Source organism: Tursiops truncatus, chromosome 5 (genome assembly GCF_011762595.2).
Source record: "Tursiops truncatus isolate mTurTru1 chromosome 5, mTurTru1.mat.Y, whole genome shotgun sequence".
Taxonomy (NCBI): domain Eukaryota; kingdom Metazoa; phylum Chordata; class Mammalia; order Artiodactyla; family Delphinidae; genus Tursiops; species Tursiops truncatus.
The window spans coordinates 134,530,906-134,558,668 of NC_047038.1; the positions used below are offsets into that span (position 1 = coordinate 134,530,906).

General features: G+C 41.9%; 1 protein-coding gene across 6 annotated transcripts in view; it reads right to left on the reverse strand.

Moving 5' to 3' along the window:
• RAPGEF2 (Rap guanine nucleotide exchange factor 2) overlaps positions 1–27,763 on the reverse strand; it is a 245,025-nt gene that overhangs the window by 174,809 nt on the left and 42,453 nt on the right. For 4 of the 6 annotated variants that reach the window (XM_073805606.1, XM_073805605.1, XM_073805604.1 and 1 more), the window contains exon 1: positions 8,892–9,023. The exons of the other annotated variants lie outside the window; for them this stretch is intronic. In XM_073805606.1, the coding sequence (XP_073661707.1) occupies positions 8,892–9,008 (117 nt within the window). In that variant the 5' untranslated portion in view covers positions 9,009–9,023. Of the gene's footprint in view, positions 1–8,891; positions 9,024–27,763 lie in introns of those variants that run through there. 6 annotated transcript variants of the gene reach the window in all.

Here is a 27,763-nt window from a genome sequence, read left to right on the forward strand (position 1 = left end):
TATTGGCGTATAGTTGATTTACAATGTTGTGTTTTAGTTTCTGCTGTACAGCAAAGTGATTCAGTAAAACTCTTAAGTTTGTTCTTAAACAGCAATTTCAACCCTAAATCATATGAAGGCTGTTTCTGAGCTTACTAATTTATACCCGAAAGGAAGACAGTCCCCCAGAGCTTTGATTTCATTCAAATGCACATATCAAAATGCAGAAAAATAAAAATGTTAAAAAAACAAAAACCGCAGGAAAACCTGGTGATTATATTACTGGTCATCTAGACTCAGCCTGGATACCTTCCTTCAGCCCCAGGCTCTTGAGCGCTGCATCCTTACAAGACACGTGGATGAGGAATCCCAGGAGTAAAACATACAGGTTCAAGCTATTGTTTGTCCAAAATTTCCTCAGATGTTCCTATATCTTTAAGAGAGAGAGTGTTTGAACAGTTCCTAAACTTGAGACAGGGATAATTATAAGGTAAGTACCTCTTGAATTAGCCATGAAAATTACAAAACAGACCTCGGGGTTAAGCAGAGCGCAGGCTGCCACGCCTCCTCTGTTTCTAGCTGGCAGCAGGGAGCCCAGGAGCCTCACACTACAGGGGAGATGAGCTGCAGAGGCAGAGGAGTACTTCCTACATTCTAAGGAGCAGAGGACGTATCGCACGTAATCCTCACCCTCACTGAAGAAAACGTGAGAGTTAAATGATTCAGCAACAGCAGCCATCCGGTGGCAGCTCTTATGCTCCTAAATGGGCAGCGTCCTGTTTAGCAACCGAGACACTCGTTACGCCCTTGCACTCACCGCCGTGTCCGAGGGGAAAAGAGCAAGTAAGTTTGGTCTGTGAAGGTTAAAATTTCTCATTAGAAAAAAATCAACAATTTCATTGTAACTAAAAACTCATCGGGCGGACAAATAAGAAAAATATCAAGTGTCTAAATCAGTCCACAATTCCTGTTTTCAAGGGTCAGTATGTGTATTTCCACTTCAGAACAATGCCCATGACCAAGCTGACACCTCCCCCGAATCCACATCTGTCTGGCAGCGGGAACAAACATCACAACAGATCTTCACTGTGAAGTATCTACTTTATTTTAATCCCTCAGACTGCAAAATGTGTCGTCAAATTTGAATTGCACGGACACAGATGAACGCACTAGAAAATGATTTGCCGTGAACTGAATGCCAGTCTGGTTTTTGTTCTCCGTGAATAAGTGAGCAGGCAGTGAATGAGCACATTTTAAGTTAACATTTAAACATCTGATTAAGTACAACCGGAAAGGTCAATCAGCTGTATACATACACACATGTGCGCGCACGCACACACACACACACACACACACACACACACACACACACACACACACCCCTTCCGCCCCACCCCCACCCCCAACTAGGATAAAATGATTCCTGGACCATCTTCCCTTTCAATTTAAAAAAAAGAAAGAAAAAAAAAAGCCAAACATGCCCCTTCCACCCAGTTCTCCTCTAAGGACACAGTTACAACCTTGCGCCCAGTGTGGCACTCGTTCCCCAGGGATGGTCTGGCTCGGGTTAAGCCCTGCAGGAACCGAGCGGGTGCGGATGGGTGGAGGGGGCAGAGCCCACCGAAAACCTGGGCAACAAGGGCCCAGGGCTGCAGAACTACCCTCAGGACGCCCCCAGTTCCAAAGACCACCTAACTGCAGAGGCTCCTTGAAAGGTGTGCATTCGGAACCATTCACTGTGCCAGCCTGAGCATCCCTACAGGACTGGGTTCGCACAGTCCTGGCATAACAGAAGCAAAGCAGAGCAGGTCACTGAGGACACGGGCTGTCCACAGCCTCTTGGCAGAAAGGAAGCACTCCCGTATGAAAGCAGGTTTTAAATATAGAAAACGGCATTGCTGCTATTTTTCTAGGACAAAAGACAAAAATAATTTGACATATGTTTTTCCCATCTTGAATGTTTTACCGAGGAGTCAACCACCAAGAGCATTACTGATTCTCAAACTTTTTTTATTTCTCAAGCGGACAGGAGAAGCACATGCGAATGTTCTACCTAATCAATGAAAGCCTTCCAACTATGTTCATCAGAAATGAACTAAACGCTAAAGACATTTTAGATACTGTTCGAAATTGGTCTCTTTCAGATCTGTCCATAAATAAATAATTCTAATCAAGTGCTCCACTGGAAAGCACAGCAGGTGGTAGTTTCTGAAGCATCCTACCTTTCAATCATGTTTCAAACTCTCCTTGGAAGTTAACATCTAACATCATTACCTTATAGCTGTCCTACTGCCCCCGACTATACAGGATGTACCACGTGCGTCTGACAGCTTAAATTTGTGGATGTGTATATTTGATCTATACACTGGACTCCATCACATTCATAAATAAATATCATAAATCAAGAGCCCTTTGGCCGGGCTTCCCTGGTGGCGCAGTGTTTGAGAGTCCGCCTGCCGATGCAGGGGACACAGGTTCGTGCCCCGGTCCGGGAAGAACCCACATGCCGTGGAGCGGCTGGGCCCGTGAGCCATGGCCGCTGAGCCTGCGCGTCCAGAGCCTGTGCTCCGCAACGGGAGAGGCCACAATAGTGAGAGGTCCGTGTACCACAAAAAAAAAAAACAAAGAACCCTTTGGCCATCAAAACAGCAATGCTCACACACACACACACATACACACACACACACATCCCCGGAGACCTCGAGCATCATACCAAGACCCTCCAGAAATCAGGAGGAGACAAAGAGCCCTCGGTGAAGTCGGTTATGATGGGGGAGCCGTCACAGCCGGAAGGGGGATGAGAAGGAAGGTGGGAAGGCGGCCCCCAGCCCCATGTTTCCTAAACTGCTCAGAACTCAGAATGCCTGGCACTCCAGGGCCAGTGCGATAAAGGGGAGGTGGCTTTGCTGATCAGCTACTTCATCCTAGAACCAGAGGATCCACACAGGAAGAAGGAAAAGGAAGCTGTGAAATTTCCTTTTCCTGGTAAAGGACAAATTTCAAAGAAGCCTCGAGGAGGGGTTCCAAACGTAGGTCCACACGAAGGCCTTCTCTAGCATGTGGCAAAGTGAAAAAACAAGGGTGCTGTACGAGGTTCTGGACGAGCCAGAGGGGCTCAGCTTAAAGAGCTCAGCTTTGGGGATCATCGCCACTTTCACATGCTTCTTTTTGCTTCTATAATGTCATCCTTTGAAACCATATTGATACTAGGTGACGGTAATTCATTGTTCGAATATCGTTAGTAGAAGAAGTCTGTTGTAATTGCCCACATTATGTCGGCACCTCAATTTCTGAGCGGTGGTCAGGAGGGTCAAGGGTCTCACTCGATGAAACCTAAGAACCTGGGGCACCCACTTAGGTGAGCCTGCCGCTAACGCGGGAATGAGGGGTGACCGCAAATTCCCCAAACTATTCACCTCTTACTTCCAGCTCTCATTCTCAAAACTTTCCGGAGAAAAGCACACTAGGTATTTTGATCCTCCCCCCAAAAAGAGATTTTTCAATAATTTTTATTAAAGAAATCTCTAAACATTATAATCTTCTGGTGGAATGCCGGGCCTTGGAATAGAATGGAAAATTTGCAGAACATGTAGCAAGATGCTCTGGGCAGGGCAGGCGACGGGGGTGCACCCTGCGGGCACCTCTCCTCGGACCCTCGGCTCCCCAGTCCTGGCTCTGCGCTCCCGGCAGCCACTCAGCCTCTCTGTGCCTGTTTGCTCACCTGCAAACTGGAGAGGATGATGGTATCTAAAGGAAGATTCACAAAGCTCCGAGGACCGAGCCTTGGCAAAGAGCAGGCACCTTCTGAGCCCCAGCTACCATATTTATCATCCACTTTTAACAACAACGATGGCAATCTCAGGCGGTCGGGTGCCACAGGGCGAAGGAGGCATCAGGAATTCTCCGGCCACGCTGCAGAGACATCCAGGCGACATACTCGGAACAGCACTGTAGTTTTTCCTTTGTGTCTTCTTAGGCGATTTCGGGTTTTAAAGTACAACACAGTGCTGCAAGAAGTAGCGAACAGCTGGACTTGAAAATAAAGAATCCTAAACACAGCTCGTATTTTTCCTAATACCAATGACAACTGCTATTGAGTCCCAAATTTCAACAGAGAATGTGGGGAGAGAAGAGCCCCAAAATCTGTTTGTTTAGACGTTACCCTTCCCCTGGCTCACAGGGAAAGCCCAGGCATGGAAGACTCGCTGTGCACACAGCCCCGCGCCGGGCGCCGTCCTGGAGACAGTTCAACCAAATGCTGGTCCTCAAAGACACACTACGATATGCAACAGATAACTAATCAGAACCTAGCGTATAGCACAGGGAACTCTACTGCGATAAACCAGCATCTATATACTGTGGTATATCAATATTCTGTGATAAACCATAACGGAAAAGAATACGAAAAAGAATAGATACATGTATCTGTATAACTGATTCACTTTGCTGTACACCTGAAGGTAACACAACATTGTAAATCTACTATACTCTGAAAAAAAAAATTTTTTTAAAGATAATCAACAAAGAAACAAGAAGGAAAAAGAATGACACTCCATCTGTTAGGACCCATAAACTCCCTCACAGATGACTACAATGTGAGATAGAAACTCAGTTGTAAGCCACAGGCATCAGAAAACAAGTTTTCTAATGCCCAAACTCAACAAATGCTCTGCGCCGCTCCATCACCACTGCCAGCTGTTCATCAGAAGGTTTATCTACACCACATCACACACATTCTCCTGGGGGCCCGGGACCCTCACACAAACACAGTGAACTAATGAACCTCACCCTTCACGACTTGCCACTGAGTACCTACCATGCACAGGAACATGTGATTAGACCCTGCATTTAGCTTCAAGTCCTTTGAGCACTAGAAAAAGCAGTGTCATTCCCAAAGTAGATCTTTATTGAGTTATTTAAATTTATTACAGCTCAATGATAAATTATACAGCAATGCCCTCTGACAAAAAGTCAAATAAATTTGCACGCCTCTGGGGATGAAACCCAGCTTGACAGAACCACCGGCTAGGCTGAACTCGGGGGGCCTGAGCCCCCCACTGCCCTGCATCCAGTCTACTGTCAGAGCCAAGTGTCAACAACAGGATGAACTGGGACCGAGCCAGGCAGAGGAGAAGGGGAGGCGGGGGCATAGCCGCTCCCTCTCTGGTCACAGGCCGTGCACCACCATCCTCAGTCACTCCCAGCAGCTGACCGTCCCCAGAGGCTACATATGCTTGAAGAACATCTGTGTGGCCAACAGGCACATGAAAAGATGCTCAACATCACTAATCACGAGAGAAACGCAAATCAGAACTACAGTGAGGTACCACCTCACACCAGTCAGAATGGCCATCATCAAAAAATCTACAAACAATAAATGCCGGAGAGGGTGTGGAGAAAAGGGGACCCTCTTGCACTGTTGGTGGGAATGTAAATTGGTGCAGCCACTATGGAGAACAGTACGGAGGGTCCTCAGAAAACTAAGAATAGAACTACCATACGACCCAGCAATCCCACTACTGGGCATATAGCCTGACAAAACTATAGTCCAAAAAGATACATGCACCCCAGTGTGCACAGCAACAGTATTCACAATAGCCAAGACATGGAAACAACCTAAATGTCCACCGACAGATGAGTGGATAAAGAAGATGTGCCATATACACACACACACTCACACTCACACACACTCACACTCACACACACACACTCACACACACTCACACTCACACACACACACACACACACACACACACACAATGGAATATTACTCAGCCACAAAAAAGAGCAAAATAATGCCATTTGCAGCAACATGGATGAACCTAGAGATTATCATACTAAGGGAAGTAAGTCAGACAAAGACAAATACCATGTGATATCACTTATAGGTGGAATCTAAACTATGACACAAATGAACTTAACTACGAAACAGAAACAGACTCACAGACATAGAGAACAGACTTGTGGTTGCCAAGGGGAGGGATGGATTGGGTGTTTGGGATTAGCAGATGCAAACTATTATATACAGGATGGATAAACACCAAGGTCCTACTGTATAGCATAGGGAACTATAGTCAGTATCGTGTGATAAACCATAATGGAAAACAACTTGAAAAAGAATGTATCTATATATGTATAACTGAATCACTCTGCTGGACAGCAGAAGTTATTTAACACATTGTAAATCAACTATACTTCAATAAAATTTTTTAAAACCAGAATATCTGAAAACACATTCTTTTTGCATATTATCACTAGCAGTTATTTCTGGGAGCTTTTGGCTTTTGAGAACATCCAACATTCACCCAGAACTACGCCTAGGGAATGAGTTGGCCATATAAGCTCCAGCGGGATCAAACATAAAATACAATTACATGAAGTAAAGAGGTACCTTCCCTGTGGGGTTCACTAAGCAACTCTAATAACACCACCATGATATGGTCTAAAAATGTTCCGAGCAACAGCACGGGTTTTCATAAGAACTGTGTCACTTGGAAATGTGACAAATGTTAAGGATATTATTTAGATATATTAATCCCTGCCTTTTAAAAATTTCACTTCATTACAGCTAACCCTCATTTGGAGTGGAAAACGTCAGTAACTCAAACATTAGATAATTATGGAACTAAATCTACTACATTAGACTACTTGTCCCTGTGTATCATTTTCCCCTCCTTAACCTTACGGCAGATAAAGACTACCTGTTACATTTCTTATTCTTCTGGGCCCAAGGCGTTGTTTTATTCGGGAAGGTAATTATTAGATGTCACTGAAGTGACCCACATGTAACCTTTGAAACCCCTTACTTCATAATGCCGGTGGGGATTCCACCAGCTACGCATACAAGTCTTGCCCAAGGGGGCCAATTTTACCTTGTGAGTGAAGCACTGAGTGCACAAATCTGAAACGCAGAAAACAGTCTGGTAGCACTGATCACACCCCCAAACACTCATGTCCACCCTGCCGTCAGTATTAGCACCCTGAGCGAAAATGAAATGTTTACACATTTTAAAAGAACGGAAAAAAAAAAAACCCAGAATGAATACTTTTTCTGCTTCACCACCCCTTGTGTCTTTTCTGAAATGAGTAAGCCGTTCAAACGTCCGCACGGAATCACACAAGCAACAACCACACCCCCAGATTTTTCAGCTCTCAACACTGTGCTCTCCCCACCCCCTCCAATTCTCTTCTTAGAAACGCAGAGGTTTCCCACTGACCCTCCTTCACCTGACCTTCCAAAGTCCTCACAGCAGCAGCTCTGTTTCCCTTCCAAGGTTCTGGAGTGAGAGGTTCATCCCTCTTACCCCTTTTCTCAACTATCCAGTTATTACACAACCTTTTAGAATCTGATCTTTGCCCTTCACTTTGCTGAAATCCCTTTCTCAGAGATCACCAAGGATCTCTTTCAAACAAATTAGCATTGCCTGTTCCACCCCGTGCCTAGCACTGTTCTAGACGGTAGGGATTCACCAGTGTACAAACCAGGCAAAACCCCCTGACCTGTGGACATGCGGGTCCAGTGGGAGCAAAGGGACTGACTAAGCAGAGTGTCGAAAGTGTTAGACAGTGATGAGCAGTCAGAAGGAAAGACAGCAAAGGGAGGAGAGCATGACACGTCAGGGGCGGGACAGCACTGCCCACCCCTCCCCCTGGGTCTCCCGGGCCCCTCAAGGGGCTCTGCAGGCTGCACGGGTCTCCCCAACGCCAGGACCGGGCTGGTCCTCGAACCTCACTCTCCTGTATAAGAAACCGTGTCTGCTCTCGGCCCATCTTTACAAGTAACCCCGCGACCCTGACTGCTCTTACAAACCACCAGTCACCCCCCGATCGGTTACCTTCTGAAGCTGCTGGAGCATCACTTCAAATGGTAGCTGAAATCCACATCATATTCACCCCCAAAGACTAGCTACATCTGACCTCCCCTCTTCTGCCACAGGTTCAAGGGGCCCAGCTCTTCCAGTGAAAACCTGAGAAGCTATCTTCCAACTTGTCCTTGCTCCTTGTAGCGGCTCTTTTCTCTTTTTTCACACATTTAATTAGTTTTTTCAATCCCGTGAAGCTTCCTGTCACTCTTTTTTTCCGTTCTATTTCCAATGGCATGGGCAGTTTCAGGGCTTTCTTCCCTTTTATCATGCATAACACAAACAAAATAAGGGGCCCTGGACAGCTTTAGAGAGGCTGTCACCTCCACCAGGGGAACACTTTCCTGGATCCCCGATTTGCATCTTGTCACACAAGCGGGTTGGGTGCCCCCCAGGTCCCACTCCAGCCTCCTCCCACTTCCTCTGCCCCAGCCTCCACTGGAGGCTGCTCTGTCTCCCAGCCTCCTGCCCGCCATCCTGATGGGCACCTCCACTCACACCCCCCAGGAGGCCTTTTCGGGCCACTCTGCTGCACGCTCCCCTCCCCTCTTCTCAGTCATAAGCAACTGACCAGATACGTTCGTTTGTACCATTGGTATTTTTCAACATACACATGAAACACCTGCAGCAACAGGGCAGTACGAGCAATACTGGGTAAGGCCGTATCCCGGGGAGGGACCCTATCTCGTACCTCCCTCCTACTCGCCTTCGGCCCCAGGAAACGGCTAGAAGTGCTGGATTCTGGAACCCGAGCAGCAGAAGGCCCCGTGGCCAGCTGCTGGGGTGAGGCTGGTCCTGAGGCTCAGATCGCTTCACAGCGTGAGGCACCGAGGTCCCGATGCAGGAGGAGGAGCAAAGGCGCGTCTGGTCACCGCTACCTGCACAACGCACGCGCCTCTCCTCCGGGGGGCACCCTGGACCTGTGCACACACCCACCTCCACGTGCCTCCTGCCAGAGCTGCTAAGGCCTCCAGTTCAGGCCTCTGCTCTTCTCCCGACATCCCTGGAGGACTAACCCATGACTGTCCGCTCCTACTACCAATTTCTTACCTTGCTTTCTTCAATTCTTTTGTTTGTGGCTGTTTTCTTATCCCCTGTGATTTTTTTTTTTTCAAATCTCCCACAATATCCACTGCTTACGCAGTTTGGCGGTACAATGGCCAACATGCTAAAAAACAAAAACAAAATACCTGCTTCTATACTCAACCTGACATGAGTTCTTCACTGATGATAACCTGAGTTTGAAAAACTTCAGACAGAGAGCGGATACATTTAATTCTATTCATGTATACATATATAATACAGAGAAAATCACTGCTGAAACAGATCTGAGCCCTACATTTTCCTCTGAGTTAAAAATATACTGACTTTAAAATAACAGCTATATCTGAAATTCACATGTAACCAGGCCTCCTGCAAAAAAAAAAAAAACCAGCTACACCGGAAAGAATTAAAACTTTGCACCAGGTGGCCCATTTTAAATGTCCTATTTGAGGCAACATTAAACAAGACTCCTTCACAATAAGTCATCATTTAATTAATATCCAAATACCTTGAGAGCCAATAATAGTTCAACAAAATAGCTGGAAATCAAATATCAAATATAATTACTCACAGCTGGCTTTATTCAACTGATGTCATATTAAATAAACTTATCCCACAGACCTTCTCCCCTCCCCCCAAAGGGAAACAAATTCCTTCAAGGAACATAGAAGGCTCTTTGTGTTAGATTTTTTTCAAAGTTTGCAGAATATATTCTAGTATTAAAGATTTTCAGCAGGAGTACATAATATTAAAGATTTTCAGCAGGGTACACTTGTTTTCTGTACCATTCTGTGTGTTTGCAATATTTCAGAGCTTTGGAGCCTTGTTTTCCTTAAGACTAATACAAAAATAGCAAACCAGACTAGGTCACAAAACACAATGGACATCTGTACTTTTATGATCTAGCATTCAATTTACTGTTTGGATATTGGGCTGCATTATTTTTGTAGAGATGTTATGTCTCTACAGCTTAGTAATAAAAATTACCAACAATATTGGTTTCAAACCTATTGTTTCAAGGCATTATTTAAATCATTTGACTGTACCACCCATGTTATATGAAGGGTAACTTATTCCTTACGAACAATAACAACTATCTATTATATGCCAGGCATTGTACTGTATGGTCTGCATCTATCATCTCTAATTTCTGTAACAATCCCACATGCAGATACTTTATATCTAACAATTGCCAAAGGAAAAGAAATCAAAGATAGTGTGCAAACTGCTAACCCCACCTCACACATACACACACAAACTCCACAATAAGCGAGATGATTACATATCTGCTACAGCAGAATTTTCAAATCCCAAACAGATATTTCCATACTCATGCCTCTCATTCAAATTCATTATCATATTCCCAGATTCATTCATATTCTCTCCCCCCTCCCTCTCCCTTTCTTTCCCCTTTAAGAAAGAAAAAAACAGAAAGAAAGAAAATTACGGGGAGTGACACATGGTATGGTTACCTAACCAGCAAACTTAAAACTAAAGGAATACGTACTTTAATGAAAACTTACCATTAGTCCTAGTGTTGTTTCAAACTATGATATAACCTTCCAGAAATCTAAAATTAAGTGCATGCTTGTAGCATTTTGTATTTAGAAATACAAGTCCAATCACAACAGATCACTTTTAAAAAATGTTTGTCACTTTTAAACTACTATATATCTTGATGCAAACCAAAGTACTACTAATTATACTCAAAGCAAGTGGCACCCTCCAGGGCCTAAGGTTCAAGCTTTGGTCATCTTACGTGTCCTACTGCTGCTTCACACTCACCCGGACGCCCGCCACGGCCTCCACGGTTCTCTGTCCACTCTTTCCACATCCTCTTTGACCGTTCAGCACATCCATCTCTACATCTTTTTAAACTACACAGCATTTAGCACATAATATGCCCTCAATTAAAATGTGCTGAGTCAGTGAACAGAATGTTTCTTCCAGTGCGCTGAAAAAGGTAATTCTCGTTTTCATGCCCACTAAATAATTTCAATAAATTAATTTTAACACCAAATTTCCTTGGATTGCCTTTGACAGTCTCACTGGATTGATTCAACGCATGGATTTTAAGAAGAATGAACGTCATTTTTAATCAGATATTTCATTTTTGCATGTAACACCAAACTGTTTTCTGCAACATATAATGTAAAAAATATGGACTTAATGCAGCATTATTCACAATAGCCAAGGTATGGGAACAGTCTAAGTATCTGTGGATGAATGAACAGATCAAGAAAATGTGAAATAGATATACAGGTGTGTATATATAATCACATTTTATATCTACATATATCTATATCTCTCACATATGCACATACATATATATAATGTGAGATTTTATTTATCTATGTGTAATGGAATATTATTCAGCCTTTAAAAAGAAGGAAATCCTGTCATGTGCAACAAGATGGATGAACCTGGAGGGCATCATGCTAACTGAAATGAGCCAGAGAAAGGCAAATGCTGCACGGCACAGTATCACTGACATGTAGAAACAGAAAGTGGCAAAGTGGCTGCCGGGGCTACAGGGTGGGGAAAATAAGGAGAGGATGGTAAAGGTCCAAACTTGCAGTTATAAGATGGATAAGGTCTGAGGATCCAACACGGTGGATAATGGCTGACAACCATAACACGGTCCTAACACGGTGACTACGGCTGACAACACTGCACAGTCATGCTCAGTGGGGGGTTGGCAGGGCGTGGTAGTGGCTGCAGGACCCCCGCAGGTACTAAATCCAGAGATGCTCGAGTCCCTTATATGAAATGGTGCAGCCCAGTTGACCCTTAACAACAGGCGCTTTCGCTGCACAGGTGCACTTCCACTTGGATTTGGTTCACTAGATCCGTACTACAGGTCCACAGGCTCTGAGGCTCGTTGAACCCGAGTACGTGGAGCCACAGGTGCGGGGGGCTCCGATGGAGGGTGGGCACCCCTAAACCCCTCATCCTTCAGGGGTCAACTGTATTTGCATATAACCTAAGACTAAGCCATCTCTAGATCACTTTAATACCTAATACGATATAAATGCTATGTAAATAGTGGCCACCACTAGGCAAACTCAAGTGTTGCTGTTTAGAACTATCTGCAATCCTTTTTCTGAATATTTTCTACCCTTATTTGCAGAACCCACAGATACAGAGGGCCGACTGTATGGCATAACTGAAATGTGTTAAGAGTAGAACTTACATATTCTCAAAAACAACAAAAAAGATACAGATGTGAGATGATGGACATGATAATTACCTTATTGGGGGAATCTTTTAACATACAATGTGTAGGTTAATCACCAGCATTTCAATTAACATACAATGTGTAGGTTAATCACCACCATTTGTTTAAAAAAAATTTTTTAAGATAAAAAAGTAAATTCTAGAAAAAAAGTATAAATTTTTTTTAAAAAAGTATAAATATTTTTTAAGATAAAAAAGTAAAATTCTAGAAAAAAAGACCTACATTTTGAATGCTCTTTCACATTTTTATTGAACTTCTACAATCTTTCTTTATTTGCATTATTCTATCAACAAACAACCAATCTTACCCCCCCAAAATAAAGTAAGCATCCACAAGCGAAAATAACCATCAAGATAAAGCGCTTATTCAATATTCAATGTTTACACTTCACAACAAAATAACATCTCCATGATTAACTCTCATTATATGAGGGACTAACAGGGTGTTATTGGGGTTTTGGGGGAGGGAGAGAGAAATTCCACTACAGTTTTATACATCTGTAAAATAGGTAGTGATGACGCACAAAATTATCTGAGTAGAAGAAACAGTTTTGCCGTAAATAAAAAATTACTGAACCACTTACTTCAAGCACTCACATCTTCTAGTAATTAACCACCTTTTCTGGAATAATATGGTACAAAATGTTTTAAATTAAAAAGAAATTAACTACTTTACACAGCTCACCGAGTGGTGCACAAATCATCAGAAATGCTTCCTATTTGAGGGGGTCTTGGGGAGGCAGAGGGCAGCAGGGAACAGAAAAGATCAGAGTTCCAGGCCGCTGCCTACATGCTGACATTTCAACCATTTCTTCTCTCCCTGAGTCACGTGATGAGACAAAAATATTACAAGGCTAACAGAAGCGTCTGCAGGAATGCGTACTTGAATGTGCCTTGCAGGCTGGCGCAGTGGGTGAGAGACGGCCCTGGTGCCAGACGGGTGCAATCCACAGCTCTGCCCCGCACGTGACTTTAACTGTGGACAAGTTGCTTAACCTGAGAAAGAGTTCCATTTGAAAACATGGTGAGAAAACTAATACGTACTCAACCCACAGGAGTTCTGCGAGGATTAAATGAGACGGTGCCACCCTTAGGTGCTGGGTCCATGGCTGGGAGCACAGTGTACACGTGTGGGCGGTGTGTCCATGGCTGGGAGCACAGTGTACACGTGTGGGCGGGATTTACGCAGGCGCTGGTCCAGGTTCATTCCTCTATACAACCAGCCCGAAATTTAAGGGCAAAGACTTAGGTGTATGCCTCCCTGGAGGTTGAAAATTATCTTCTAATAACAATTATGATAGTTATCATAGAGGAATTTTTGCAATATACACAGAGAGACCCAGATTTTTCATAAACACTTAAAAATTTGTTGAGACAGCATAAAAAGGAGAACGAAAGGTTTACAGTTGTTTGCATGCTGAGTTCTGAGGGTTTTTCTCTCCAGAATTTTATAACACTTGCTCTAAAAAGATGAGGAAAGTTTAGAACATATCTGGGAGATAATCTGAATTACCATAGCTCTCAAAAAACAAGTCTTAACTGCCTCTATTAAGCAACGATTAGATTTCTGAAACAGATCACCATCCTGATTTATTCATCAAACCTAACCACACACCAGGGATCAAATTTATTATGTACGAGATAAGCTATTATGCAGGGCTATGATTAACGAACTACCACAACCGCCACCACACCTAAATTATTTCTTTCAATCAAAGAACACTTTCACAGAAAGAAAAACTACCAGGGAACTACAAATTCTGTATGATCTGAAAACATAATTTAACTATGTTAAAAGAAAACTATCTTCAAATACAGCTAAGATCTCTTCTAACCACTTGCTTTCTGAAAGCAATATCGCAGAAGAAATTCATTACAAAATTCAGTTTTTCTAACAGAATCTTTCATTCATATTAAGTAGTCAATCCCTGAAAACAATTGAAAAAAAATCTATCTCAAAATGTTTAAAATGCTACACAACAATCCACTTTTTAAGTTTACCCCCAAGATTTGTTTAAACCATATACTTAAAAGAATGTCCTCACACAAATGGCTATCCTTTTTTCCTCTTTCACGTCCTTTCTCCCCACATAATTTATATATTATCTTTGGGGGGAAAAAAGCATTTATGCATTCAAAACCTATAGCTTTAAAGAACTTTAATTTCCAACTAGTTCCAAATATGTGAGCACAAGGAATCAGCAGAAGACTAAAAATGTAGCATAGGACAAACTATAGAAGAAACTGTTGCACTATTTTTACCTTTTAAACCTCAATATGGGTAAGTAAAACCAACTTGAATATGAATTCCTGCCTTGTACTCAAAAAGTTTCATTGTTAAAGAGAAAAAGATGATTTACAGGATTACGTAGATAGAGCCTACATTCCAACTTCACTTAAACCAAGTCCACTTCCTTTTGGAGTCACTGCTTTAAAGCACAAAATAGCAGATGTTCACCCAGACAGCTTGCTACCTATAGAAACAGATGCATTACACACATATTAAGGATATGCACCTGCCTCTAGTCTAAGCTCTGTGGGCTGCATTGCAGTCCACTGAAGCAGACTTTCTTCACGTATGCGCTGTTAGAATAAATGCAATGAACACCTTCCAGCCATAGTCCCAGCACTACAGGGATGTCCCTGTGTCATGAATGGGGCTTTAATGACATGGGTCTGAGGCTTGGTTCTACCATTACTAGCTGTGTGACCTTGGGTAAATTCCTCAACTTTCCTCATCTGTAAAATAAGGATAACAGTTATGTCCTTCATTCGGTTTGAAAGAGGGTTAAATCTGCCTAAATATTAGCTATTGCGAACATTTCACATAGCCATGACTATCAGAAATTGATGCGAAATAACAAGGAAGAATCAGTCAGTAAAAGGTACATGTCATAAAATAAGTAACATTTTAAAATGAGGATAGACAGACGTGTCATCTACGGTTTACCTGACACACACACACAAAAAGACTCTTCAAAGTCTGCCCAGCTAGAATACTAAAATAATGTTGACAGTTTCTTCCTGGAAAAATCCTTTTCAATTAAAAAATAATGTAAGTGCACAATTACTACGAATCCAAAGCCATATTTCATACTTAGGTATCAGAGTTAAAAGGGATTCTCCTTAAAAAAAAAAAAAAAAAAAAAAAAAGATAATGTCCAAACACCCTATATACAATGGAATATTATTCAGCCGTTAAAAAGAATGAAATAATGCCATTTGCAGCAACATGGATGGACCTAGAGATTGTCCTACTGGGTCAAGTACGTGAAGTACATCAGAGAGAGACAGAAAAATATTGTATGATATCACTTATATGTGGAATCTAAAAAAAAAGATACAAATGAACTTATTTACAAAACTTTAACAGATTCACAGACTTAGAGAATGAACTTATGGATACGGGGGGCAGGGGGGAAGGACGGGGGGAAGGGATAGTTAGGGAGTTTGGAATTGACATGTACACACTGTTATATGTACAACAGATAACCAACAAGGACCTACTGTATAGCACAGAGAACTCTGCTCAATATTCTCTAAAAACCTAATTGGGAAAAGAATTTGAAAAAGAATAGAAACATGCATATGTATAACTGATTCACTTTACTGTACACCTGAAACGAACACAACATTGTTAATCAACTCTACTCCAATATAAAATAAAAAGTAAAAAAAAAAAAAAAAAAGGAGGGGGGATTCTCCTTCTTTGCAGATGGATAAAAGTCTGACCAGAGGGAAATCAATACTACCTGTGTTATCCTTGTCTCACAATTTCCACAGAAGCATTCACCTGGGGATCTGAAAACAATGGGGTTCGTTCCTCCTAAATTAAGAAAAAGGAAAAAAAAAAAAAAAAGAAAAGAAAAAGGATGCAGCTGCTTCCATCCGGGACTAGGATGCTGCTATACAAGTTCAGAACACCATTGTTCACGCTGTCAACTAAAATTACCCCCATGCTTCTAATGAAGAGTTGAAGTTGTAGAATTTTTATATTCTGCTAATTTTCTTAAAAAGTAGCAAAACTGGGCTTCCCTGGTGGCGCAGTGGTTGAGAGTCCGCCTGCCGATGCAGGGGACGCGGGTTCGTGCCCCGGTCTGGGAAGATCCCACATGCCCGCGGAGTGGCTGGGCCCGTGAGCCATGGCGGCTGAGCCTGCGCGTCCGGAGCCTGTGCTCCGCAACGGGAGAGGTCACAACAGTGAGAGGCCCGCGTACCGCAAAAAAAAAAAAAAAAAAAAAAAAAAAGGAGCAAAACTGTTTAAGCCATGAGAAAGTACCTAACAAAAGAGCAAAGTAAACCACAGAAAGCAGTGAAGGGTTGATAAATAAATGGGCTGTTCCACCACGGCCCAGCCAATGCACAGATCCTTTTTAAATAGCAGATCATTAAAAACTCTGAGACTGGAACATGTAATGCCTCAAATTTAATTTGTCATATCACAAACATAAAGAATCTTGCAGTGGTCAAACTTGATTCCGGAATATCGTTTTTAAACAGACCCTGGGACAACAAGAACAACACTGTGTGTTCTCTTGGAAATCTCCATAAGGTTGACCCCATTACGAGTCCTGAAATCAAAAGAAAAGAATTTTCCCCACACAGATTCAGGCAACACGTTTTCCCCAAGAGAATAATAATGACGCCATGCCACTTCTGCCATATAGTGGAATCTGAATTTACGAATTCTTGTTTGTCAAACAGAAGGAGGACGGTGCAGAATGGAAACAGCTACATGACCCAGAAGGAAAAAGGCTGAAGGAGACACTGCAAATGACAGAGGTGGCAGAGGGTAACAATTAAGAGGAAGTACCTTGGCATCAGAACCCAGCTGCAGTCCTGGGACTTACCCAACTGGTAAGACTTACCCAACAACTCTAAGCTGAAGTTTCTGTAAACTGAAGATAATACCTACTTGACAGTGCAACTGTGAAGATGAAATAAGTTATATAAAGCACTTACACGTTGGCTATCTTATAGCTGTTGCCACTGTTTCAAATTTAAGGGAAAAAAGGATTAGACAGACTCCACAGTGCCAAATAAGACTGAAACCTTCCAGCAAGATGCCCAATGACAATTTCTGGTTCCTTTAAGATCCCAGGTCCAATTTAGCAAATACTGCTAATAAAATTTCATCCTTCTCGGATTTCCCTGGTGGCGCAGTGGTTAAGAATCCACCTGCCAATGCAGGGGACACGGGTTCGAGCCCTGGTCCGGGAAGATCCCACATGCCGTGGAGCAACTAAGCCCGTGAGCCACAACTACTGAGCCCACACACCACAACTACTGAAGCCCACGCGTCTAGAGCCCATGCTCTGCAACAAGAGAAGCCACCGCAATGAGAAGCCTGCACACCGCAACGAAGAGTAGCCCCCGCTCGCCGCAACAAAGACCCAATGCAGCCAAAAATAAAACACTAAATTTTAAAGAACAATTTCATCCTATTCGGTAAGATTAAAATTGTACAAAATGAGCAAACTGAAAAGACTAAGTTTTGTGTGCTTTTCAAGCTACTTTTGATGCTCACGTGAATGACCAGTAATCTCTGCTTTTTTTTTGCAACCACCAAGGGTTGCCATCAGTACTTACTTACCATTCCCTCTCCACAAAGAAGAGAACGTTTGCACAAAGTGTCCAATAAGGAACTGTGTAAACGACAGGTGTCCTGTACTTAAAAGTAGAGGGATTTAGGTAGGAAATAGTTGGATACCACTGACAACCTTTTAAGTGCTTTCTTAAAAAGCAAATGACAAGGTAAAGGTGTCATTTTATTGACATAAAAGGTAAAGGTAAAAGGTAAAAAAGATGGTTTAGGTACTGCCCTCATGGAAGAGTGGAGGTTCACTAGATAGTCGTCTTTTTTTTAATATTTATTTATTTGCCTGCACCAGGTCTTAGTTGCAGCACGCAGGATCTAGTTCCCTGATCACGGATCGAATCTGGGCTCCCTGCCTTGGAGGCGTGGAGTCTTAACCCCTGGACCACCAGGGAAATCCCCACTAGACAGTCTTCAAGACCTGCAGCTTCAGGGCACAAGAAAGAGAACCAAAGGACAGTTAACATGCTTCCCTTCGCTTCTTGTCCAAATATACTCTGTATCTGTGTCTGTATTTACACCTAAGTAATAATGTTTTCCCAGAAAGGAGAACAATGAGAGAGAAAAGAGAACTGAATTGCAGCTCCTAGGAAGTTTTGTTGGGTGGGGAGTGAAGGGAGCAGAGGATAAACAGGAACTTTCCCTCTACCCACTTTTGGCAAAAATGCAACACAGACACTCCTAAGAATAAAAATTATAAAGACTTTCTGTTTTACGTGTATCCCTTTTAAGAAGAAAACATTACGCACGTTCAGTATAACTCTGAAACACTGGATAAACAAACTGGGCGAACAATCACTTGGGACAATCAACTTTCTAAATGCAACGACTACACGTACGTACTCTTTGCTATTTTTACTACAGAATTTCATTATGCTCTGCTGTCACTGCCCCTGCCTCTTTCCACACCCCAACTCCTCCAAACCCCAGGTTCCCTACCCTACCCTTCTCACCACTGCCACTGACACAAGGAGGAAAGGAAAAACGGGGTGAAGTGGCTTCAACTGCCTAAGGGATTGTCCTAAGAAAGGATTCCTTTCTTAGAGAAATGCATCTCTAGCAGTAGACATATGTGGGAAGGTCTTTTAAAAATTCCAGATGGAAAAGCTGACATTTGAATGGACAGGGAAAGCCACTGCAACACAGAAATTTAAATTATTTCTTAAGTTTCCCCTCCATCCTAAAAAACGGACTTGGTGAAAAATTCCTTTTCACAAGTAGATTACAGACACCAAGTGCAACAAAACTGGTAGTCTTGTAAAACCTGTTCTTCCAAAAAGCCATTCATTCGTCTTGGTTAACAGGTACAGTCAAGTTAAGTCAAAGGCATGACTCTGAAACCCTAGAAACCACTTTAAAGGGTCATCGGCTTGCAATTCCCAAACTGGAAAGTAAAGAATACAAGAAACACATAATTCAGCAATACAAGGAGTATCGGCCATCACGGGCGAAAAACAGGAATGCTGTCTCTCTCCCAGGTGCTCAGGCACCACCCCTGCACTGGAACACCCTCCAGGCCAGCATTCTTCTCGCTATTACATCCTGGTCTCATTCAGGCTCACTCAGCTACAACCACCAGAGGTCCTGACGAGAACGGGGAAGCTGCAGTCCTCACCTCATGGTTCATGGAGTCTGCAGAGCTCGCCGACATTTACAGATCATGAAGTTCCTCATGAAGATGTCTTTCCCTCACCTTGAATGGACAACGCAAGAATCTTAACCGGCCAAATAAGGTGGACAGCCAATGAACCAAGCTACATGCCAAGTGGGAAAGATGGTTCCTAAACTAACTGATCATCCATCAAAGTGAGCTTCTCAAATAATACATACACATGCCTGAGCCCCTCTCCAGCTGCGCTAAATCACGGACTCCAGAGAACTAGGGATCCATTCTTCTCACAAGCAGAACGTGTCTCCCCCAGACACCCCGTCAAGGAATTCTTGTCATCAGATGAGTTTGGGAAAAACAGAAGGGAACACTTGAAGGATCACTGGCTTCCTATTATGTGCAATTGGGTTCCTTGTCAAAAGCACCTAATTATCACTGTCCTTGATAATCTTATGGTGTTGGATGGCATTTTGAGGGCAGAATTTTCATCTTCCAAACAGGGTATAAAAATCATGGTTTCTGTTTATGGTAAGTTAGTTTAATAGCTATGATACAGCAACATGAATAACCAAAGATGCCATAAACCAGTTAAACAGAAAAAGCGTAAAACATCTTAAGGGTTATAGCGAGCTCCTGCCTAAATTTCTGGAATAAATGTATGTGAGTATTTGTCAGTCCTTCAGGAGAACAGATACACAGCATCTTACAGCATGGTAACAGTAGCCTGACTTGAGAATCTGAAAGCCGGGATTTCAATCTCAGCTTTCCTACAAAGAAGCAAATTACCAAACTCCTCTTGAGTCTCATTTATAAAAAGGGGTAATAATGATTTCAGAGTTTTACCGTTACAATTAAGTAAGAAATAGGTGTACCATTAATAAAAAATGACTTAACATATTTGAGCACTTACCTTATACTAGACACTATTCTAAGCTATTCCAGCTACTGTTTGAAGCAATCAAAAATGTGTATCATTAACTTGAATTATTTGTTTATAATTTCTCCTCAGCTCTACCCAGGTCTTCGCAAGATAAAATGCAGCCATCATCCAAACTCAACACTGCATTCGACAGCGTCAAAAATCATAAAAGCCACCTGTTTGAAAAGGATCATTTTCAATCTTCAGAGCAGTCTTAGGAGGTAGGTTCTTTCATTATCCCCTATTTTACAAATGAGGAAGTTCAGACAGGTTAAGTAACTTGCTGAAGATCATAGAGCTTGTAATCTAGCGTCCTTAACCACTATGATAAATTAAGTCTCTCCAGCATACAACACTCAGAATAGATTTTAGTCCTTTCTCCCAACCTCCACTAATTCAGGATCCTGGGTGGTAAAAACAGATCTCATGCTTCCAATTAGGTTTAATACACATATTTCTTCCCCGGAACATTCAATGGAATTGTCTCCTTAAGCCATTTACCCTCCGCAGCTGGTTGAGCAAGGATACCCTGGTGTCTCTTTTTAAGTCTATGTAAGCCTGAACTGCAAGCTTAGGATGCTTTCTGCCAGTGTTTACTTACCCTTTATTATTAATAATTATAATTTATATTTGTAATTAACATAATCACCATTTCGGCTGGACTACACTCCACTAATGTTATACGAAGATAGTAGTAATAACCTAAGAGCAAGCACAATTACTCTGCCTACTTCTGCAATGTTTACAGCGCTTTAGATGACAGCAATTCTCAACAGGTGAGTTTGATGCTATTGAATCCAAAAAATGAATTTGGATGATGGCTTCACTCTTGGGAAGAGTTGAGTAGACCTGCAAAGGGGAAATTATAAACAAAAAAGAATTCAACTTGATAATATAAATTTTCAATTGCCTGAAAAAAATGCGAATGTATGTTTTAATGAAGTAGACCCTTCTCAAAGGTTTCAGAGTGAGGAAGTTAGAAAGTGACCATTTTCAAAGTAACTATTTAGCTCATCGTCACTTTGTAACAAGGTACATGACAAGGAAAATATTTATTGTTTTTCAAGATCAATCATATTGCTCTTACTTTTAAAAATGACTCAACCTTGAAGTATAAGGATGCCTTTACTAATTGAATGTCAGGTCTGCCAAGACACAGAACAATACTCTTTTATTCCTTGAGAAGGAATCAAAAGACGTACTTGAGAATTGTCACATCTTCTGCAGTACTGCTCAAACTAATTCCAGGAGTTTCTGCTGTTCTAAAGAGAGTCAATTCAGGTGGGGAACAACAGAATACTGCCCAGTAAGAGCCCTACTAGAGAAACAGATAACATCACCCGTGTTCCGCTACCTGGAAGCATCTCACAAAGAAGCCCATTATCTTTTTTCCATTAAATATACTTCTTCTCAAGATGGAATTATATTATTGAACACTCCTACCCTTGTTCAAGGCCAAAGGGAAGAAGAAATGCCTTAACATTTAATTTTCTAGTCCTCTTAGATCTTGTCAAAACAAGGAAGAGGAAATAAAAAAGGTGCAAGAGGTTGATTGTCCGTCAAAATGGAAAATTAAAACTGCTCAGCTGGAATTCCATATTGGCTTTACGTGCCAAGTTTCTCAACTTTTCCCCACTCATCTACACTTCTGGAAAACTTAAAAATCTCGCTGACTCCCCTACTATATAGTTTAAGACTGTCCCCTATTTCCAATTTGAGAACCACTGTAGCCACAGTTTCCCCGTGTTAATTTCTGCAGTTTATGTTACGGAAGTTATAGGATTATTGGAATCCCAAATATCAATTTTTTAAATAATGCTGAGTATTTCACCCCTAAAAATTATTGCTTTAAATAAATACGTAGGCTACTGAAAAGCAGTGTGTACCATATACTTATAATAGATTATACAAGTGGTTGGCTCTCTAGGCAAGCAGAACTGTAACTATGGCATGTGGATTACCCTCACACATTACTATCAAAACTGAACATCTGTCTCCACCTCCTTGGTCTAACGTAGAATTCTTGTGAAGCAGTGTGGTGACTTGCAAAGGAATCTGACTGAGATCCAGAATCAAATCTGAGATCCTGAGCAAGTCTTCAATTCCCTCTGGGTCTCCGATTCCAAACGTGTCTTTCATAAATGGTTAAACCAAGCGTCTCTAAATTCTAAACTCTCCTTAATCACTAACTCAGCCTCCTACCCATCTCCAGAACGCGTCCTGTACAAATTATCAAGTACATTAACATAGCCAAACATCAATCACTGGATCTTTCTTAAATGCCACATGCTGTCACCACTTTCTGAAGCAACATGAATTAGAAACAAAGAAAAAACAAGAAACGAAGGTAACGCGAGTGCAATGAGCGATTACATAAGAACGTGATGGTAACCTGAGTTCAAGGACATGAGGACACTGCATTCTCCAAAGCGCGAAGACAACTCTATGAGTGAAAGGATTTCAAAAGATGGAGACGCAGACAGGACGGTACCGGTTAGGCAATACTATAAGGTGCCTTCTTTACCTGTGAGGAGTACTCAGGGGTCAGGTAGGGAGAGAATGGGCCTCTACTGCTGTCCTTTCCAGACCCCACTGCTGCCTTTGCACCAGGGTACTGAAGCCCACTGGCACTTCTCGTGCTAACTCTAGGGGGCAACCCGCTAACCGGCTGCTAAGACAAACTCTCCTCTGGGCTTCCAGGAGACAAAATGCCACTTACTTACAATTATACCACCATGTGTTCATGGTTACAGAATCATAAAATACTAGAATCTCTCCAGCTCCTCACTTGATAAGCAAACTAAAGCTTAAAGACATTCATCAACTTACTGAACACGGATTCCTTACCTAGCCGGCCAATCAAGGCAAATATCCTTACTGGCTACAGTATTATGGACTCAGAGGCAGAAACATGTTTAAAAGTTAAAACACACACATACAAATTAAGCATCTACTGTATACCATGCCAAGCACTGAAATTTATGTGTTTCTTTCCAATCTAAGGTTAACTAATTCACAGTTTCATTTAAAACATCCATTACAAATTTGCACAGTACCCCTTCCTTGAACAGCCTACAAGAATTATAGAAATAATTTCCATGGAATGGACATTTTCTCAAAAAAGAGCAAAGATCCGATTTCAGTAAGTTTAAAGGAAAAAAAATGCAAGGGCAGAGAACGAAATGCTACACATGCCAGAGAAAATCTAGCCAGTCCTGTGCTGATGTGGAAGCCCTCACCGTAGAAAACTGTGAAGAGTTCAGCTGAAAGAAGAAATGAGACCCCCTATTTTTGCTACACTTCTAAATTATTAAAGCCACCAATATGGACATCTACTTTAAGACTCATGCTGGGACTTCCCTGGTGGCACAGTGGTTGGGAATCCACCTGCCAATGCAGGGGACACGGGTTCGATCCCTGGTCTGGGAAGATCCCACATGCCCCAGAGCAAGTAAGCCTGTGCGCCACGACTACTGAGCCTGCGCTCTAGAGCCCACGAGCCACAACTACTGAGCCCACGAGCCACAACTACTGAGCCCGCAAGCCACAACTACTGAGCCCGTGCGCCTAGAGCGCGTGCTCCGCAGCAAGAGAAGCCACCGCAGTGAGAAGCCCACGCACCGCAGCGAAGAGTAGCCCCCGCTGGCCGCAACTAGAGAAAGCCCATGCACAGCAACAAAGACCCAACGCAGCCAAAAATAAATACATTTAAAAAAAAACTCATGCTAAATGCACCAATTTCATTCATGATTTTGGATCCTCAAAGCAGAATCACCTGGTAAGTCTGGGTCTTACTGTATCTTGTTCACAGAATGAGGAACTGTAACAGTAGTTCTCCAACCTGTCCACACATTAGAATCACCTGGGGAAACTTTTAAAAATCCGGTGCCAACCTAAGGCAGTGTGTCAGGATGGACCGGGTTGTCACTATTCTTTCATGTCAGCGGGAAGATCTGTGATGGGCACCTGGCGCCTGGTTTGTAGCTGCTTGATCGACCCTCTTTAGAACTCTTGATTCCAAACTCCAGCCGGCTTCCCTGGGTGGAGACATCTGACACATGTCTCTGTAGTTTGCAGCTGGAGAGAAATGCATGTTCGTGGGACTCATGCAAGGAGGGGTGACTTGGAAGCCTGAACCCCAGCTCTCTAGCCCTTGCCTACGGATACCTCTCCTGCTTTCCCTCAGTATGTCCTTTGCTGTAATAAACATTCACCATGATGATTTAAAAAAAAAAAAAAAATCTGGTGCCGAGGCCACACTCCAAATCAATTAAATCAGAATCTCTGGAGGGGGGCTTCGAGTAGTTTTTTAAATCTCCCCCAGATGTTTCCAATGTACAGTCAAAAGAACCAGATGATGGCTAGGGTCAATCTAGCTCCAAAATTCTACATCTAAGTCAACTCTGATAATTCTAATGCTAATAAAGGCTAGTTGCCGTAATTAAATCAGCTGTTAAAGACAGATAAAAGATTACTGAAAAGCTATAGTAACTCATCAACATAAAAGTGTAAACAATCAAAGTGAATGGCATATAACAAGCATTCAAATATTCACTAACCACCTAGATAGCAAAACCTAAAATTAGAAAGTGAAAATAGAAGACAATTTGAGACAAGAGCACATTTAAGATATATAACACTTATGAAACTTGATTATAAATACATGAGTCCAATGGTAATTTCCCTAAGTTTCCCTAATCAATAAATACTGTCATAAGACCTTAAAAAGACATACCAAAGAATCTTTCTCTCAATAATCTCCTACCATAGTTGATGTTGAAAATAAAAGTCTTAGAGATGAAATTCTGTGCCTCCTTACCAACATAAAAGTTATACAAAAGCCCTAGTGTTGGGCTTAACTTTTCTCATCTTCTTTATGGGTTTTCATTGTTAATTCATGCTACTCTGTAATTTGTCCCTCATATCCCCCAAAAAGGAATAAGAACAGCAACAAGAAAATTGAAACGATGATGTATGGTTGACATGTTTTATTCTGGTTGATCTTTTCTTGAGCACTAGGTCAGAAAAAATATAAAATGTATTCTATCGTAATGCTTCCTAATCATAAGCATTAATACCTGCTTTTGCAAAATGAGACACATTATGTTCAGTAACTGAATTATTTTAAAATGAAATAAAATAATTTATTAAATAAATAAATAAAATAAAATAAACCAGACGACTGCACTATAATAGTGTGTGTGTGTGTGTGTGTGTGTGTGTGTGTGTGTGTGTGTGTGAAGAACTAGAATAAAAGCCAGGCTGTCTAGATGGTTTGTGGTCCTGATCGAATCCATTAACTATTCTGGGGAACATGGACAGGACACTTAACTTACATTGAGCTAAATTTTCTTACCTGAAAAATTAAATAGAATAATACAACTTCTTAGCTCCTCTGTCACACATAAAATTTAAGCAATGCATAAACTATGTCAGAAAGCCTGGGCAATTTTACTTAAATGGTCACCTTGAGGAACAGAAGCTAAATAACTCCTCTATTGCATTCTACCTTTGCCATTTCTTGTCACAGGGCTGAAAATATTCCTATTAAATCCACAGGTCCCAGAGATGGTGTTTACTGCTTGGGTTTAGGACCACCTGGTAATTAAGATGGGAAACAGAAAGGGAAATAACCTTGGGATCATTTCCCTATTTTTATTATAAAAACATCATATAAATAATACTTACACTAATAGTAGTTTTATTTAAAGGAAGAAAACCTACAAGGTCCTTCATCGCCGTTCACACTGAGCTTGTTTGTGGTTTCCCACATCTATGACAATAAGATAATCAAAGTAATTCTAATAACACAGTAAATAACTTTCAAAACTAGTTCCTTGAAAACTTACATCAAATACTATTACATTGTTAGAAAACTGCCTTACGCTAGAAATTAAAGTTCTCTATTTTTATTTAGAAAAACATTAACAGGGTATCTTACGGTCCAGAAGTGATGATTAACTCTTCAGTTTGAATATCTCTTCTTCTGAAAAATTATTAATATTGTGAGTGCAAAGGCCAATGTGGAAATCCATGCATGTGAACTCCCCTTTCATAATAAACTAAAGAGCAAAAGAAAATTACCCCAGCTTGTAACTTATTAAACCCCAAATGACAGATATTCAAACATCTCTTCATGCATGAAAAAAAAATAACTATTCTTTAGGGCAGCAAAAAGGTGGGCCTAAATTTTCATACCAGGAGAGTTAACAGTAATAAACATAATAACTTTATATGTTTGTAAGAAAGAGGAGACTTCGGGGCATGCACCTTGTCTAATCTACCTACACAACTTACAGACACTCACGTCTGCGCCTAGAGAGACACCAATTTGCCTGAGGAGCATACCTTTAACATCAAAATTTTAAGCTTCACACACAAGAACATTAAATCTTTTGATACAACACAAAGCTATACCTATGTACATCAGTACGCATACACAGGTATTTATATCCCAGCTCTGTCCGTGAGAGGACCTAGAGGAAACACCCCAGAAGCAAGGAGCACACCCAGCACCCAGATCTTAGTTTCTCCAATAAAAGGAACCAAGGGTCCTCAAAGAAATGGCTGATTCTAAGACGGTGGGGAAAACACAGGATGCACCTGGAGCGTTCGTAAGTACCAGAAAGTAAGAAAGCACTCAAGAAAAAAAGAAGATGAAGTCATGGCAAATGAGCACAAGCGCTTCAATGCCGAGCAAGAAAATAATATACTATTAAATTATAACCCGAAGTATAAAATCAATATCCCTGAATCCATACTGACATAAATAAAGGAAAAAAGAAATATAAACGAGGGAGAAGAGGTAATCTTCCTTAAAGAAGAATTCCAAATTATTTACTTAGATGCTTCCTCCATGGGCGGGAAATGGGGGGGGGGGACAGTTAACAGCAGAGAAATCTGAGGCATCACCCCAGCCAGGTTATCAAGGTCAGCATCAACTGTGACAGGTCACGTGGACAGGACGTACTCTTTTTTTTTTAAACATCTTTATTGGGGTATAATTGCTTTACAATGGTGTGTTAGTTTCTGCTTTATAACAAAGTGAATCAGTTATACATATACATATGTTCCCATATCTCTTCCCTCTTGCGTCTCCCTCCCTCCCACCCTCCCTATCCCACCCCACTAGGTGGTCACAAAGCACCAAGCTGATCTCCCTGTGCTATGCGGCTGCTTCCCACTAGCTATCTACCTTACTTTTGGTAGTGTATATATGTCCATGCCTCTCTCTCGCTTTGTCACAGATCACCCTTCCCCCTCCCCATATCCTCAAGTCCGTTCTCTAGTAGGTCTGTGCAGGACGTACTCTTGATATCACGTGAAGAAACAGCGCTTTTCCTCCGTGGTCTTCCTCCCAGAAACTCAACATCCACAGTCCAGTCACGAGAAAAACATCAGACAAACCCAACTGAGGGACATTCTACCAAACAACTGACCATTAGTCCTCAAAAGGATCAAAGTCATGAGGAACCAGGAAAGAGCGAGAAACACAGGTCAGAAGGGGCTGAACCCCG